Below are 17,421 nucleotides of genomic sequence, written 5' to 3' on the forward strand. Positions count from 1 at the left end.
TATATTTTCTCATAAATTATATATTTTATGATAATTGAGGCAGGTAGGTACCTATTTTTTTTGTATAATGTGTGCATTGCAAACCATTAGGAATGATTCCTATGCTACAGTTTAAATAAATAGTATCGTACATAATTCAATCAAAACACAACTTAAGCAAAACTTCTGTCACTTTTAATAAAAACAAAGTCAAGTGCGAGTCGGAACCCCAGACGAAGGGTTCCGTACCATCGTAGAATAGAATAGAATAGAATAGATTTTTATTCAAATAAACTTTTACAAGTGCTTTTGAATCGTCAAATAATTTACCACTGGTTCGGAATGCCGTTCCTACCGAGAAGAACCAGCAAGAAACTCGGCGGTTGCTCTTTTCAATTGTGCAATTTACAATAATATTCTATACTATACAAGCAATTGCAGACCCGCGCATTGCTGGAGCGAGTCAAATCCATGCTTTTTTATCATTTACATAATCTTCGATTGTGTAATATGCTTTTGCCAGGAGCATACTTTTAATGGATTTTTTAAACTTTGGTAAAGGCAAGTCTAATATTGACTGTGGAATTTTATTATAAAATATTACACTCATTCCCACAAATGACTTTCCCACTTTTCTGAGGCGGAGCGTAGGAGTTGCGAGCTTATTACGATTTCTAGTTGGCCTGTCATGGAAATCACCGATTTTTTTGTAGCTGAGGATGTTTTGTCGTACAAAAATTATATTATTGTAAATGTATTGAGAAGCTACTGTAAGAATACCTATTTCCTTAAATTTCTCTCGTAGGGAATCGCGCGGTTTTAAATTATAAATTGCGCGTATTGCCCTTTTTTGTAAAACGAAAATTTTTCCAATATCTGCCGCTTTACCCCATAGCAAGATTCCGTAAGACATAATACTGTGAAAATAGGCAAAATATACAATTCTTGCAGTTTCCACGTCAGTTATCTGTCGAATCTTTCTAACAGCGTAAGCAGCAGAGCTGAGTTTGCCAGCAAGTGTTGATATATGGGCGTTCCATTGAAGCTTTGCATCTAAAGTTATCCCCAGGAACACGGTGGTCTCCTCTACTTTCAACATTCATTATTTATCATTAATTTTATGTTATTTGTCGTCTTGGTATTGGGCAGTGCGAATTCGACACACTTGGTTTTCTTTGCATTTAAAAGCAAATTGTTAACAGTAAACCAGTGAGTGACCTGCGATATGGCTCTATTTACATCGTCATAATTATTCTCATTTCTATCTAATTTAAAAATCAAAGACGTATCATCAGCAAATAGTACAATATCGCAAGTATTTTGGACGAAATATGGTAGATCGTTTATATATACCAAGAACATGAAGGGACCTAGGATAGAGCCTTGAGGAACACCCATTAATGAGGCTGATCCGGATGACTTCACATCATTTACACATACTGTTTGTATACGATCACTGAGATAAGACGCAATAAGACTAAGCGCAGTGTCTTACGAGGTACCTACCTAGCACTTTTATGTAGAATATTGCAAGATGATCATGGATCAGCTTTTTGAACGAGAAATGACATACCTATTACTTTTTTATGATAATGTTTTAGTGGTTTAGCGGTCATAGCGTCGGGCGCGAACCCAGAAGACGTAGTAAGAATCGTGCTGGTTCCGCAATTTTTGATATGTATTTTAAAATCATTTAGAAATCCTCTTTTTGGCTAAAACACACGCGTACACGTATAAGTAGGTATTAGATATAGATTGCGATGTCAGAGCAAATGCAGTTAAAAGCATTGATCAGCAGCGCCGCGCCGCGCCGGTTCGAGCTCGTCGCTCTACACTAATGCATGCAATCTACACCCACATTTACATAATGCGGTTAGGCTGCTACGTTGTTACCTACTTGCCAGTTAATTACAAAGAGTATAGCTACTTCAAGGGAGATCATTTTAATACAATTATTTCAATATTTTTTGAGACAAAGTATTTAACTAATTTTACCAAACCATGTATCATATAAGTTGTTATATCACAAAATACTGCATGTTAATATGCAGAATTTGGCTGTACCCTTTTTGTTTTTGTAACATTTCCACTGTTTACTCATTCGAAATAAAGAAATTTGAATCGAATTGAATTAAATTACTTATACAAAGCGACCAGACAACCCAGTTACTTGCCAGCTCTTCTCAGTACAGTATGCTTTCCATTCCGGTGGTAGTGTTTTGACATAATGTTTTTATTAAGCAAAGCGGGAGCGTGAAACAAGTGATAATTTCGCTGAGCCAGCGAAATTAAGATTTACTCCAGGTCGATCCACCATATTGATACTTGAAGATGAAAAGGCTCAGAAAGACTAAGTTGTGCTTTTCCTCGTTCTTTCTCCTCAAGTTGAAGAGGAAGTGTGGAACGGTATGGCCTACTTCGCAGGCGCCGGGGAGCTTAAGTTGGTCTTTTGTACCTGAGCTTGGCAAAAACAAGGGTACAAGGGAAAGGGTTTGTTGCATTGTTTTACAGTTGAAAGCTTTGTTTCTAAGCACAAGTGTCAACCTGTAGCGGTGTTGTGTGCACTTTGGCCACGTGTATCTATTTTGGAGAAAGATCCATTAATACTAAAATTAAAAATTCGAAAGTGTTTAGGTAAGTATGTCTGTTGCATCCCAGGAATGGACATGGGCTACTTTTTATCACGGTTTTTTTATCTAAGAAGGATGTTTAATGAACCTAATTCTGCTTGGACGAAGTCGCAGGCATCATTATTTGGTACAGAGATAGTATGTATCCTTGAGACGGATATACCTAGGGAGGGAGGATATTTTTTATCCCGGGACATCCTTTTATATCTTTTGGGTATATACCTCAAAAATATATTATTTTGAACTTTTGAACAACAACTGAAATCCCGGGCATAAGCTTAGGTTACTATCACACAGAGAAATGATACCTATTCGGGAAAATACGAATCATTTGGAAGCAACATAATGGGCAATGTGAGGAAAATATGAACGTAACTGATACGCGGCGAGGGGGAAATTGGGGAATCTAAATAAGCAATGGAAGCAGCCTTCCATTTTTTTTGCTGACTTTGCCTGTAATATCTGTAGTATTTTAGATATTAATCTCAGACAGCTCAATCTGGCGTATTGGTCGGAGTATGCCCGACTATTTTCTATAGTCCTACATATTCAAAATCCCACAAAGAAGCGATTTTTCTTCTTTTTTATTCAGATACAAGTTAGCGCTTGACTACAATCACACCTGGTGGTAAGTGGTGAAGTCTAAGGCTAACCTGGAAGAGATATGGCAGTTTTGAATCCTCACTGCTTGAATATGGAATGCCCTTCCAGCTTTCAAATTTATAGATGCGCGCTCAGGATCGAACCCCGAACTACCAAACAGGAGACGCTATTATCGCTGTGGCTATAAAATATACCTATAGAGTTTAACATCGCAATAAGATTGCTAGATTCTTCGCACCGAGGTATATAATCTGATATTGAAAAGGTTTCCGTTGTAAACTTTTGTTCAAGTCGCAGTAGATGGGTATAATAATACGTACAACTGTTTGTTTAAGCTTAAAGAAAACAAATGTAAAAGAAAACCTAGGGGAAAAAAATACGTTACACTGAATAAGAAAAGCTTTTCGTATGATGTTGCAGTTTTGTTGCGAGCTCGGCATGACGTCATATTGTGTTACAGGAATGGTTACCGGTTTGCTTTGTTTTATGCATTCGGATCGGGTTGAATGCACCCGAGTGAACTTTCTAGTGAAGCCTAGTAGGGTTGTAGGTAACAGGTATATAGGATTCGATTTACAATCATCACCAACCGATAGACGTTCATAGGGCACGGTCTTGAGTCGCCTGAATCCAGCGGCTCCCTGGCCAAAAGACCAAGCGCGAGTCAGAGGGTGCGCACCGAGGGTTCCGCACTCGGGTAATTTTTCCGACATTTTGCACGATAAATCAAAAACTATTATGCAAAAAATTGGTTGTCTGTAAAGTCGGTTTACTGACGATAGTTGTACGTGACAACAAAGGCCGATTGTGCTTCTTTGTCGCTCGTTCCGCGCTCTCGCTTGCACTTCAAGCCTTACATGGAACGCCTCAGAGCGAGGTAACGCCGCATGAGTCATGTTTTTTCGTGCGTGCAGCCGGCTCTATCGAATTATAAGACGTTGTCACGTCAAAAACAAATAAAAATCTGTTTTATAATAAACAGGTAAAGCCCTTTCATATGATACGCCACTTGGTAGGTATAGTCATCTTACTTTTAAAATTGAAACACTTTAATTTTGTTTAATGATATAACTACATATTCACGGTTTTCGGATTTATTTCTTTAGTTGTGCAATAAGGGTTCCGTTTTTCCTTTTGAGGTACGGAATCCTAAAAAACAGTAGGTACCTATAATAATGTTTCGATCCAAAACAAAGTCAATGGGAAAACTCGAGCCGTAGCAATTAAGACGGATATTATTCCAGCGTAGGAACATACAGACATTTGAGCAAATATTATTGGAAATTGACTTCTCAGCTCCCCCCATATCGTCGACCCCGCGTTTTGTTCCCGATATATCGCGGGTATAAATTACACCCATGTTATTTGTAATCTCGCGATACCGAGCAATTTGGGTCGTATGTGATATGAGTCGGAACAATTTGGTATAAAGATGACGTCAAGTAAAAAAACAGGTCAAGTACGAGTTGCATTCGCACTCGAAGGGTTCCGTGCCATCGTACAAGACATAACACGATATACTTTTTTTATAATTTCTTTAGTTTTCGTGGCGGCTATTTTGAAATTTTATAATAATAATTGGTTGTTATAGCCGCAATAGAAATGTAAGACACTAGAAAATTTGTTCTCTCTAGGTAACTGTAAATACTCTAGGTAACAGTAACAACAAATACTGAAGTTTACAATAAGGTAAGTAACAAGTTACGGAGTTTGTTGTATAGACAATCATTTTTTGGGGTTTTCTTTCAAGGTTTATTGCGATGTTCTAGCTCAGATTAGAATTATTATTTTATTACACCCAAAATGTGATGTTCATAATATCGGTTTAAAGAATTTATTCTCAAAAAGAACATACTGTTCACTTACATTAAGATTATTATATACATTTCAGTACTTACACAGACGCATGCATTTACACTTTAAATTTTATATTATACTATATTATTAAAACTATATCAACCTAATTATTTATTTACTACAATTTAGTCTGACTTATTAACTAATACAATTTTGAGTAATAATTTACAGATTCTATTTACACAATATTTTCAGCTATATATATTTTTAACCTATTCTTAAACTGACTAATATTTTTAGACTGCTTGACTATATCAGGTATGTTATTAAACATATGTACACCCTCACACATAATATTTTTGCTCCCATAGGTTTTTGTCCGTGGTTGCCAAATGTGTATTTTGCTTTTATTTCTAAGATTATGGGTAATGGATCTTTGTTTAAATGTTATATTTGTATGTACAGTTTGAGTAGTAATTTTTCTAATGAGTAGGCATGTGTTGTATGTGTATAATTGTTTTATGTTAAGCAGTTTAGTTTGTCTGTATAGGTCTTTAGACTAATATGATGTATAATTTACGGAACCCTAAAAGCCCCGTCTCGCACTTAACTACTCACATCGATAAGGCAAACTAAGACAGAGACATAAAATCCTTTGACGGATAATATAACATAATGGCCACAAAATACGCCTCATGTATTATACCTACTGATACCAGAGTGACATAAAACGAGTCGGAAGGAAATAATTCCTCGAGATTAGGGCAAACATCGCTGAAACCGATACCTACTCAATGGGATGAGATGTATGGTTCAGTTAATCGGGGTTCCGTACACGTTTCATAAATACAACTATTCTGTAGTTGTTTCCGAAATAGAAATCGCTAATATATCTATAACTATTTGCTATTTTACTAGTTAACTCCCTCTCATACTCAGAGGAGATCGTAGGAGAACCAAAATATCCGACATAACTCTCAACGGGTTGCGAACCTGAAGCGGCAATGGGCAGGGCACTCGATAGACGTTGAGGTCCCAAGCCAAGGTGTTAGAATTGACTTTGCACCGGAAGACGCAGCGTTGGAAGACTCCTCAATAAATAATTAACAGACGACATCAAATGCGAGCCGCTGGATTCAGGCGGCGGCGCAAGACTGTGGCGTGTGGAAGTCCCTATAAAATACCTATATCAATCAGTTAACGTATATCGATTGATAATGATGAGGCCATGATCTCTGCGGGACTCTAAAAGCGGTCAAGTGCGAGTCGGACTTGCACACGAAGGGTTCCGTGCCATCGTACAAGAAATAACACTTTTTAATTTTTTTTAAATTTGCGGTAATAGAAATCTCATTCTGTGAAAATTTCAACTCTCTGCCTAATACGGTTCGGACAGACAGACGGACGGACTTACAGCAGATGCATAGTAGGCTCTAGTTAACAGCATTCGGGTACGGAATCCGAATGCTGTTAACTAGAGCGTAACGTCAATGAAGCCATAGTTAATTATCTGGTGGCTCAAATTCCGCGCGAGCTTCAAAAATAACCAACGTTTTTGCGACCGCTAATTGCTGGCTGTGTTGCCATGCGCCTGTTTTTATTCCCATTATTTTCATTTTTCACATGCCTAGCGATCTTCTAATGAACCCGTTGTTCAACATTCCCGCGCAAATATTTATTTTGGAAAATAACAGGGTAACAAAATATTTCTACATCATTTAGATTGGTGGATTGAGTAGGTTACTAGTTACTACTTGCTGTACGAATAACTGAGCGTTGTTAGTTATAGTCAAAGTCAAAGTTAAAATTATTTATTCAAAGTAGCTACTTTTGATGGTCAGAATTGTTATACTTACCTACTATGTATACGATATAGTGGTGATAAACTAAAGCTACGAGGGTTCCAAACGCCCAACTCAAAGCCCAAGTCTAAGAACATTTGTCAAAGGTGTGTAAAATACTGATAATAATCTTGGGATCATAAGGATAAGTATTACAATGCTTTTACTATATCAAACATTATGAGGGCAGATAGTAATAGTAGTAAGTTCTTTTGTTCGCACTACTCATATTTTGGATAAATTAATAGGTACGTGAAGAACTGCTCGTTCGATTTCATGGATAAAAACTTCAGTCAATGACTAGACCCTTTGATATGCCGAGTGAGCGTGCATTGAACATAGCTGCACTGAGCTATGCCTAAGTATTTCATTTTAGAGAGAGCTTTCCTCTATGTATTGTGAATATTTTAGACCATTCCCTTTTTATTTTAGATCATAAACACTTCAGAAAAGTTTAAACAAATACTTATTCAATCATGTTTCGATTGATCTTTATCTAAAGTTTCAATGATTAATTTAATTACTAAAATAACCATCTAGTATTATAATAATAGCTCTGATAAAATTTGTGTTTAAATAAGTAGAAATTTCATGGAAGTACGTATTATGTTAGTCTAAAATTCCTTGACCTTTCAATAAAGTTTTCTTTGATTGCCGCTAGTTGAAATATCATTACTAAAATGCTTCTCAATTATTAATTACCCCAAAAATACTGTAGGTAATGAGACCTAAGGGTTAATTCGCACGAGAGCTTTTTTAACGTCCGTTAAAAAAGCGTTCAAATAGAACAAAATATGCATTCCCAAGTTCACACGTCAACGCTTTTTTATTGCGCATTCAGCGTAATTCAGCACAACGCCGGGTTTTAACGCAACGCTTTTAACGCTCGTGCGAATTCGGGCTAAAGCTAACGTAATAAGCATATTCAATGTAATAATTAATTGTCATTCATATAAGTAATTAATATAACTTGTAAATGCTACTTAATAATGTTAAATACCTACACTGTGACCTGAAAACTTTTGCACCACCTATTGTTAAACGTGGAAGTATTTGCAATGAATAAATTATGATTATGATTATGAATATTTCCTGCCAGCTACTGTATGATATTACTTGTTGGTGTGGCTGCCATGGTCCATGACTGCACAGCTATTGTAACTATACCGTTAATTACTTATCTAAAGCTGCTTTGTTATGGAGCAGGCTTCCATTAAATTCGCGCGGCTAAAGTTTTACTACATTATTATTTTGGAGGGAAAAGCTTGGGCGCGGTTAATGAGGGCGCTCTTGCAAAGTGAGAGGAAGTGCCGTAATGGCCGCGGATACACAACCGCCGCTAACTAGATACATCCATTAAGCTGAAAAAACCACCGCTCAAGTTATAAGCGACAGCGAGTTTTATCAACACAAATTCAAATTTAAAATATTTTTGTTCAATTAAACTTTTACAAATGCTTTTGAATCGTCAAAATAATCTACCACTGGTTCGGAATGCCGTTTTTACCGAGAAGAACCAGCAAGAAACTCGGCGGTTGCTCTTTTCAAGTTGTTTTTTCATACAAATTGTTATATCAATGTAAACAACCAATTTGAGGTCGTTTTTTCAATCGCCAAATCGATAGATTAGTTCAATATTGCACTAACTCTACCATAAATTATCGATTTTACAGAAGAGCTGTTTAAAGTTAAGATTATGACTAGCATAAAAATAGTCGATTTCAATACAATTTAGAATCTGGTCGAGAGTTATGATCAGATGCCAAACTGCATTGAGATCCTATACTGTTTGTGTGCTTGTCATAATGTGAATTTTAAACAGCTCTCTTGTAAAATCGATAACCGTTGGCTGCAGATAGGCAATGCGCCGCTAACTGAATATGTCTATTAAGCTGAAATAACCACTGTCCAAGTTACAAGCGACAACGGTTTTTACCAACGGTTTTCCAATCGTTAAATACCCAATTTGCACTATCTACACAATTGTCGATTTTACAGGCGAGTTGCTTAAACACCTGAGTACAGATTCTTTACTTTGTGGTTTGGTTTAGACAGTAAAATCTTCTTTCTATTCACATCCATCGTTTATCTTGGAAATCGCTACCGCTTGTTGTTTGTCAACCTCCATCTTCCTCCAAATATTAGCGTCGTACTAGTATTAAATTACTCAACGTATTTTATGGGTTTCCGCCATGAGTCGGGCTATCTGAGTAATTACTCATCGCACGCCGCCGACGTGATGGGAAACTCGGAGAGTTTTATAACTTCATACTGGTCGAGCAAACAAACGAGGAATACGAATAATGCGCAATTTATCTTCTCTATTTACCAAACTTCTTCACTTATTTTAATTCTGAAGTTTCTAGCAAATAAAATTGAGCTCGGTTTTAATGAATTTTGTTTTATCCTGCAAAGTAAATGTGAAGTGATTTGCAAAACTACAATTATATTAACGCTATAAATCATAGTGTGATAAATGCAATTTTATGAAATTTCAATTCAAAAATTTCAATTCATCAATATTCGAAACTAAAATTATCAAATCAAGACATGGGCATAGCAGGATTTTCATTGGAATGACATGTAAACCCTACAAAAATAATACAGTCAAGTGTTATAAGAAGACAATCAGAACTATGGTTTTGGAAAATATTAGCGCTGAAATGAAAATAAAAATGAAAATGAAAATTTATTTTTCAAAAAACTTTTACATGCGAGTTTCACGAAGTCCTGGCCCCTAAACTAAGCTATGATAAGGTTTTCAGCGTGGTAGTATTAACATACCATCCTTTGTGATGACGTTATGTAAGTGTGGTTCATAACGAGCTAGATTCTCTAGAGCATAATTATACCAGTCCAGAGATCGTTCTATTGCTATAACCAGTTCATCTAACACGATCAATGTCTAAGTGCAAAAAGAGGTCCGGAAAGTAAAGAGAAAAAGTGTTGTCAGTATTGTGACTAACCTGCGAACATGTCTGGTCTGGGCGCGCGGAGGCGGTGGTGTTGCGGCGAGGCGCCAGGCCGGTGCAGCTGCGGCACCAGCTGCAGCCACAGAGACAGCTTGTGGCCTCGGTAGTGGCTCTTCAGGCGGAGCTTGGACCCTGCCAATCACCTTCATGTTCAATAACTATACCGGCTAATGACGACAACTAGACCTAACAGACAGCAATGAAAATTACGAGTTAGCATAGTTATGAGCGCGGAATACATGACTGAAACCCAGATCTTATCAGGAGATTTATACTTTTCAAATAAACATCTGGTACAGCTGAAATAAAAACCTAACTGTCACGAGGACAAGACAGACAAGAAGTGAAGACATCGTGAGGAAACTCGCATGCCTGAGAGTTCTCCATAATGTTCTCAAAGGTGTGGCAGACTACGGCCTAAATTGTTGTCACTCTGCGAGGAGACCAATACTGCAGTAGTGGACTGGCGATGGGTTGAACATGATGGTGAATGTTGCGCACGATTGTCAAAGAGAATTTTTAAAATGAACTAATAGAGCTTACCTATGCTCAAATATTGCTGCGTATTGAGATCATACTGCGGCCACGTGACCCCCTCGTGCTTCTCATCCCCCTTCGGCGAGGGGTCGCCGGTCTTCGCGAACGCGGCGAGCAGCGCGACAGTCGCTTCCGCCACCGCCACGTCGTTGCGCGAGTAGTTGCGCGGCGAGGACGGCGCGCCGCCCACCAGCGGGAGACCGAGGAAGTACGACAGAGTTTCACTGGTGACGCTACCCAACCGCTGGTAACGGGAAAACGCTAAATTAGCTTTTATTAGAAAAGGCTTTCATTTAAATGCATATGCAGTATTTCGGGCTTCCGCTGTTAACTGTTGAGGAGTTAATTCATCAGGAACCAAACCTAAGGGTAGTAGCCATGTCATGGTGTAACTAGAAAGGACATGCCTAAAGCGTATGCAACATTTCGTGTCTCTGCTGTTAAACATTCAGGAGTTCCCTCGCTAGGAGCCCACTTTGCGAGCAAATGCCATGTCATGGTGAAACTGAGAAAAGGCTTTCACAATTAAATGCGTATACAACATTTCTTGTCTGTTTTGAAAGTTTCTTCGTTAGGAGCTAGTCCCAAGCAAGTGCAACGTAAAACTATGTGAAACATTTGAAGGGAACTCATCACCTGTGGATAGTCTGCTTCCTTGGTCTGATGGGCGAAGTGTGCGAAGTACGTCCGCGCGCCGCGCCGCGCGTGTATCTGCGCCAGGCGCAGCGCGGGCGCCGCGCCGGCCGCGTCGCTCAGCGCCTCCAGCGTCGCGTCGCGGATGTTGATGGGATGCTGTATGGGCTTCTCCCAGTCCGTGTACTCGTTGCGCACCGCTGCGAAGATCTCGTTGCGATGGTAACGGTACACGTTGCGCACGTACGTCCGCAGAATGCGACTTCTGGTAGACAGAAAATATTTATAGTAGACCTGGATCTGATACCTAGAATGTTGAAGAATGAAGAAGAATGTTATAATTTGAAAGAGAACTAACAAGACTGGATAGAACAAGGAAGCTAGAGAATATGCCAAGTCCAAAGAGGCAAAGGAATACGCACAACATTATTGTTATAGTTTTATTTACCTATGTTGTAATGGAAAGTTGTATTCGGAAATTATGCTGGAAGGGATTTTAAAGGAATAAAAGAATAAGTCGAAATTATGCTCTTCCTCACCTATGCTCTTCCTCAAATCCGTGCCTAACATCTTCTTCACTAAAAAACTGGTAGCTCTCTGTAGTAGTAACAACCACAGCGAGCGCGATCTCCAGGAAGATTTCACTGGCATGTAGAGCTCTGGTGGGCGGCTGGCTCTGGGAGTCCCGGCCGTGAGGGACGGAGGGCGCCCAGCCCGCCAGGAAGCGCGCCCGAGGGGGCTCCACTGCTAATAATGCCGCTAGGGGTCGGGCACGGATGCAGGCTGCTAACCTGAGGGAGACGTTTCATAGTTTGTTAATGTTCAGATGCTAGCTGACAGGCTGACAGGTGTACAAGCACAAGGTTAAGTTTGGATCCTCAAGTAGTATAAACAAAAGAACGCAGGCCTCAATACTGAGCCATTTGTCAACAGCACTCGAAAACCTTATGTTCCACATTCTTATCTGGTCAACATCCAATCTACGTTACAAAGCGTTTTTGCTCAACGTTTCGATACGAACTGTATCCGTGTCCCTTCCAGTGTCCGTGTTTTCTGCTACGTATAACTTTACCTTCAAGGAAAGAATAAATATAGGTATATTCTAGGTAAGCACGTACATCATCTTACTTAGAGCACATACTTACATCTCATGATTGCTTTTTCTGATGCATGGTTGTCGTCAAACGCAAGCATATCATGCAATAAAATAAAATTAAAAAATAGATAGGTAGGTAGGTACTACTTACCAGTGGTCCTCAGTGGTAGTATCCTTGGTACACCGCAGCGCCTGCGCCGTGTGTTCCCGCGCCAACGCCGCGTCCGGCGCCAGCGAGGCGGGCCCTAGCGCTGACCCACTGAGCAGCAGCACTCGAGATATTAAGCCTGTACAGACAAAGTATAAAACTTCAAACTTGAGGCCCGAGATACAAGCAGCCCGAGACACTGCACGGACCTGGTGATGGAAGCATATTTCTTACATGGTGTTAAATGGTTATTTTGGAAGAACCAGAGGAAATTATTGAAATGAAGCTACTATATCCTCAGTCAGGAGGGAGTAATGCGAAGACGGTTTAACTTCGTTATCTATAAATTACAATTTTTCCCGTTGTTTATAGTAAAATGTGAACACATTTTTTGTCAAACAAAAATTACTTTCATTTCCAACCACCATATCTAAGTCTGCCAATTTGCACTGAGCCAGCGCAGCAGACTCTTGTCTAAATCCTCCTCGTTTTGAGAGTAGACTTGGGCTCAGTAGTGTGCTGGCAATAAGCTGATCATGAAGATGATGACGATCATCACATCTCCGCCACCCGTCCAAGGTATTTTTACGTAACGCATTTTGTACCTTTGCTCAAAGGCAGCATCAGCATGACATTGGCCAGCGCAGCACCAGCAGCGTGACCCACGAGCGTCAGCCTGCGCGGGTCGCCGCCGAACGCAGCTATGTTCCGTCGCACCCACCACAGCGCGGCGGAGACATCCAGCGTCGCCGCTCCACCAGACATAGTCACCTCGTCTGATGCTCCTGTCGTTAAATAACCTGGGGACAACGAGGGGAATATTCAAAAAAAAAAATCAAAAAAAAAGAAAACCGACTTCAAAACGTCGTACAAACCTAATAATCCTATCCTATAGTTGAGCGTGACGACGAGCAGGTGCGCACGCGCCGCCAGAACTGCTCCGTCCAGCGCGTTCCCAGAACCCCACTCGTGGGCAGCGGCCACCCACACGGCCACGGCATACGGCGCTTCTACGCCGCGCGCACCTACGGCACGGATATTGATTAAACAGTGATTCTAATAGATAGCTAGAACAAGTCCAAACTAAACCTTAAAATACAACTGCCCTGCCAAAATACTAACTAAAAAAGCAAATTTTTTAAAATGGCACCATTCAACTGCCATATTGAATTTCTTCAAAAATATTATAGTTAGTGTCACTTGGGATACTCTGGCGAAGGCTACACGATATTTGTTCCATATCGTGATATTTACTGAGTGTGTAGACTAGAGTATTAACGGATTTCTCGATATCCAAATTCCAGATTGTCATTCCACGAATCGTGATAGATATTGAACGTGTAGCCTGCGCCTAGGGATTTTATCGATACCCCACACATCCAAGTCGGTTCAGTCATACGTTTACATGACCCATGAAAACATTACATTCCTTTTTTGGACAGTCGTGCTAAAAATTGAGTTCTTCTGTCAAGAAGAATTGTTGAATTGTCATTTTGCTTGGACTTTTAGGGTGAGGTCCCATATTGTAACTGGCGAAAAAACGAAAGCCGAAAGGGCATTCTAGCAGTGCGTTTTAGAAGAAGTCACAATAATTAAATTGACGGAACCTTTGAACGGATGATACCCACCGCTACCGGGTACGAAGATATTGAGGTAGAGGCAGTCTTCGCTCTGGTTGGCGAGGAGCGGTATCGTGGCTTTCAGCTCGTTGTACAGTCCCAGCGGCATCTTGGACAGCGCTGCACTCCTGGTAATTAATATAAATTTATCCGTAACTAAACACAAAAAATATCTAAAAGCAGATCTCAAAAATTCAAGACTTCGGTAAAGGTCAAGAGGGACGTACTAAGATGATTGAAACTCATATCTAAGACACGCAATATTAAAAAAGGCCACAATAATAATAAAGTAACGTACTTAGATGATTCACTAAATCTTGCCTAAATGCTCTATGATTGGGTAAAGCTCCCTACGTGAATTCTCTGATCTCTACATAAGCCCCTATTTGGGGCCTATTAGATAAATGCCAGTTAGCAGCAAACGTGTATTTTGATTAATTTTCCTCTCCCTTACTCCACTCTCCGTTAGCCATTAAAAACTAGCTTTTTAGTAGCTTTAAAGTTCGAGGTAGCTTTGTTAGTGTTTTTATCCTTACGTCATTCAATTTATTTCCTGGTTCTTGTCGATAGGAAGAGCATTCCATACCTGTGATACTTGATTCAAAAGCATTTCGAAAAATTGATTTGATTATCTGGTTTCTATTCCTTAAACGATACCTTTAATTTTATACATTACTAGCCACCCGCCCCGGCTTCGCACGGGTGGACATTTATTTTTTCTATTTTCCGGGATAAAATATAGCCTATACGGATTCGGAAGAATCCCTCTAAGTAATGGTAAAAGAAATTTTGAAATCGGTCCAGTAGTTTTTGAGCCTATTCAATACAAACATACAAAAATACAAAGGTTTCCTCTTTATAATATTAAGTATAGATTTATTATAATATTGAGGTTAACCACTCTAAATGTTAACTACATATTAATATTGTTTACATGTATTTCTAATTCAACGACGTGGTTTCCATTTCCCTCTATCATTAATGCCACCTATTTGCCTATTACATTAATTTCATTATTTGCACCCAGCACTTATCTCCAATTTATAGAGTATGTTAATGGTAGTTGTCACTAACATCACGAATATTAAGCCAATACTATCCCCAAAGTGGAAATTCGAACATTTTATGCGCCAGTGAATTAACTGGCGAAATACTCATTTAAACATGTATGCAACCGTAGCATAAACTGCGGCCGTCGGCCCGGAAAATGATCTAACCAACATAATGGTTAAATCGAAAATTCAGATCTAAATAGTACATGACATCATCATGTATCTATGTGTGTGTGTATGTATACAAGCCCTTGTATCTTCCAATTATTATCATTTGGAAGCTATAGTTAATGGTTAATAGTTCGCTACATTTCCCGATACATTTCCAGTACATCTCACTGTAGTCTTCAATACTTGACAAATGTTTGTTTGGAGCCAGTCAGCTGGTTATGCCCCGTGTGCCTGAGTGTTGCTGGCCCAAGCGCTGCTGCCAACAGCAGCGCTTGGGCCAGTGTACCTTGGTAACATGGTTAATTTCTCTTCATGGGAGATCGTTAGCCATGGCTAAGTGACCTGGAAGGGAGGGAGTGTTATCCGCGCGTTCCTCCGAGTGCCCCGAGCAGAGGGTGCAGTGGACGTACTTGTTGGATATGTCGGGGTAGCGCTGCGGACACACGGGCGCGAAGGTGTCGGCCAGCCGCGTGCCGGGCCACGCCGGCGCCGGCGGCGGCGCGCCCAGGCGCGGCGGCCGCGCGCCGTACGGCACGCCGCGGAACACCTCCACCGGCTCCAGGCGCCGCGACGCCGGCTCCACTATGATGCCGCGGATCGCTCCTGCGGAACAACATAGCATTAGGTACTTCTTCCGCTCGCCAGTACTTGCTATTCGTGACTAGGATCATCATCATTATCAACCCATCGGCGCCGGCCAAGTATTGAACTCACTCGTCTTCTCTCACAATGAGTGTGGTTTGGCCGTACTCTATGAAGACATGACGATCGCAATCAGGTGTACTCGTCTACTCTAGCGTGACTGTTTTGATATGGCTAATATGGTACTATTAGTTACTAGTGGTAGTTTTGGTATGGTAATATGGTATTTTGAGATCAATTCTAAGTCCTCAGGTTTCCAAAATTTGGAAACCTGATGTTTGAATCATCTTCAAAAGTTACCAAGTATGTAAACTAATCTAGCCTGAGAATGAATAAGATTACGAATGAGTTGGCATCTATTATGACGTGTTTCATTACTTACGTGCTCTTTCAGATTTCTACTGAGTTTGTTTATTTTCAAAATTAACTCATGGTAACAGAATAAATAATTGTACTGTAATTAGTTGAAACTAAAAGATGAGACTTAAAATCTAATAATAGTAAAAATTACAAATTCTTAGAAGATAATAAAGATCAATCCTCTTTTAGGTTTGATCTTGGGACAAAATTTTAGGAAACCATTTCATTAGTGACTGTTATTTTCAAAGCTTTGTTATTAACTGTCGTAATTATAATAATCCGGAGTGGAAATTCATCGTTAATTGGATGTTTATAATTAATTCATAATGTTCCTCTTTAATCAAATAATAAAGGTCGTTCCAAAGTTTAATTATTAATTAAATAAGGGTATGCAGTTTGCGGCGCCGCGGCTCAATGAGGTAAGCGAAACAAGGCGTTTGAAGTTGAAGGCTTACAACTAAATGAGGTCGCGAAAGTTGAGGGCTCAACATATTGTTGTTGTTGGAGAATATTACACCGTAAAGTGAACCCTTTTCGACACGGCCCTGCTGAAGGAACTGATGGAGTGGAAACGATTGAATATTTCAGACAGTTTACTGACCGTCTGGAGAACGTTTGAAGTATAATGTATTTTTAATGTAGACGCTACTTTTTTTTACTTACATATTTTTTATATTTCGGGTTATACGGCCTGCAAAAGTGTAGAGTTTAACAGCATCTAAGATTTTGTAATGACCTTCAGTTTGAGAGATTGGTGAAATAGGTACACGAAGGTTATCACTACCTATATTTTTATAAATGCGAGTGTATTTGTTTGTTGGTTTGTTCTCCTCAACGGAGCAGTGAATTGACACGCGGACAAAATTGCTATCAGTGCGGAATGTGCGGAATATAGATTTAAAACAAAGCTTTTCTTTGACAAAACGATTTCAACAAATTCATTACAATTCCATTAATTTATTAAAATCCAAAAACAGGCAAAGAACTGTTTGCAAATTCAAATAAAATCCGTAAAAAAGTTAATTAATAACACCAAAAACACCTCAGCAAACGACTTTATTTTGAATATTAATTAAAATAAAAAATTAATCGACCGACCGAACTCGATTTCTCGATTCTACAAAGCGACCAATTATGTGGTCGGAGGTACCCCACCAATTATTAATTTTACCCGCCGCTACCCTCTGTAACACAAAACGAAACGACGCAATTTACCCGCGAAATGCCGCCCTTCTCCAGGAGCCGGGCTTGATTGAATTGTTCCGGGCTCAGCCTAACCCGGATGATCCCAAACCATCAGACGGTGAACGTGAGTCTCAGGTAACATTAACCGTTTGCGTT

General features: G+C 39.6%; 1 protein-coding gene across 2 annotated transcripts in view; it reads right to left on the reverse strand.

Annotated features, from left to right (window-relative positions):
* The window catches only part of LOC123864597 (neuroligin-1-like), a 32,722-nt gene that overhangs the window by 13,285 nt on the left and 2,016 nt on the right, over positions 1-17,421 (reverse strand). For both annotated transcript variants that reach the window (XM_045905170.1, XM_045905180.1), the window contains exons 2-10: positions 15,489-15,681; positions 13,865-13,983; positions 13,112-13,261; positions 12,842-13,036; positions 12,240-12,375; positions 11,532-11,783; positions 10,996-11,257; positions 10,366-10,603; positions 9,817-9,954 (exon numbers count right to left, since the gene is read on the reverse strand). In XM_045905170.1, coding sequence (XP_045761126.1) covers positions 9,817-9,954; positions 10,366-10,603; positions 10,996-11,257; positions 11,532-11,783; positions 12,240-12,375; positions 12,842-13,036; positions 13,112-13,261; positions 13,865-13,983; positions 15,489-15,681 — 1,683 coding nt within the window. The remainder of the gene's footprint in view (positions 1-9,816; positions 9,955-10,365; positions 10,604-10,995; positions 11,258-11,531; positions 11,784-12,239; positions 12,376-12,841; positions 13,037-13,111; positions 13,262-13,864; positions 13,984-15,488; positions 15,682-17,421) is intronic.

This window comes from Maniola jurtina, chromosome 1 (assembly GCF_905333055.1).
Source record: "Maniola jurtina chromosome 1, ilManJurt1.1, whole genome shotgun sequence".
Taxonomy (NCBI): Eukaryota; Metazoa; Arthropoda; class Insecta; order Lepidoptera; family Nymphalidae; genus Maniola; species Maniola jurtina.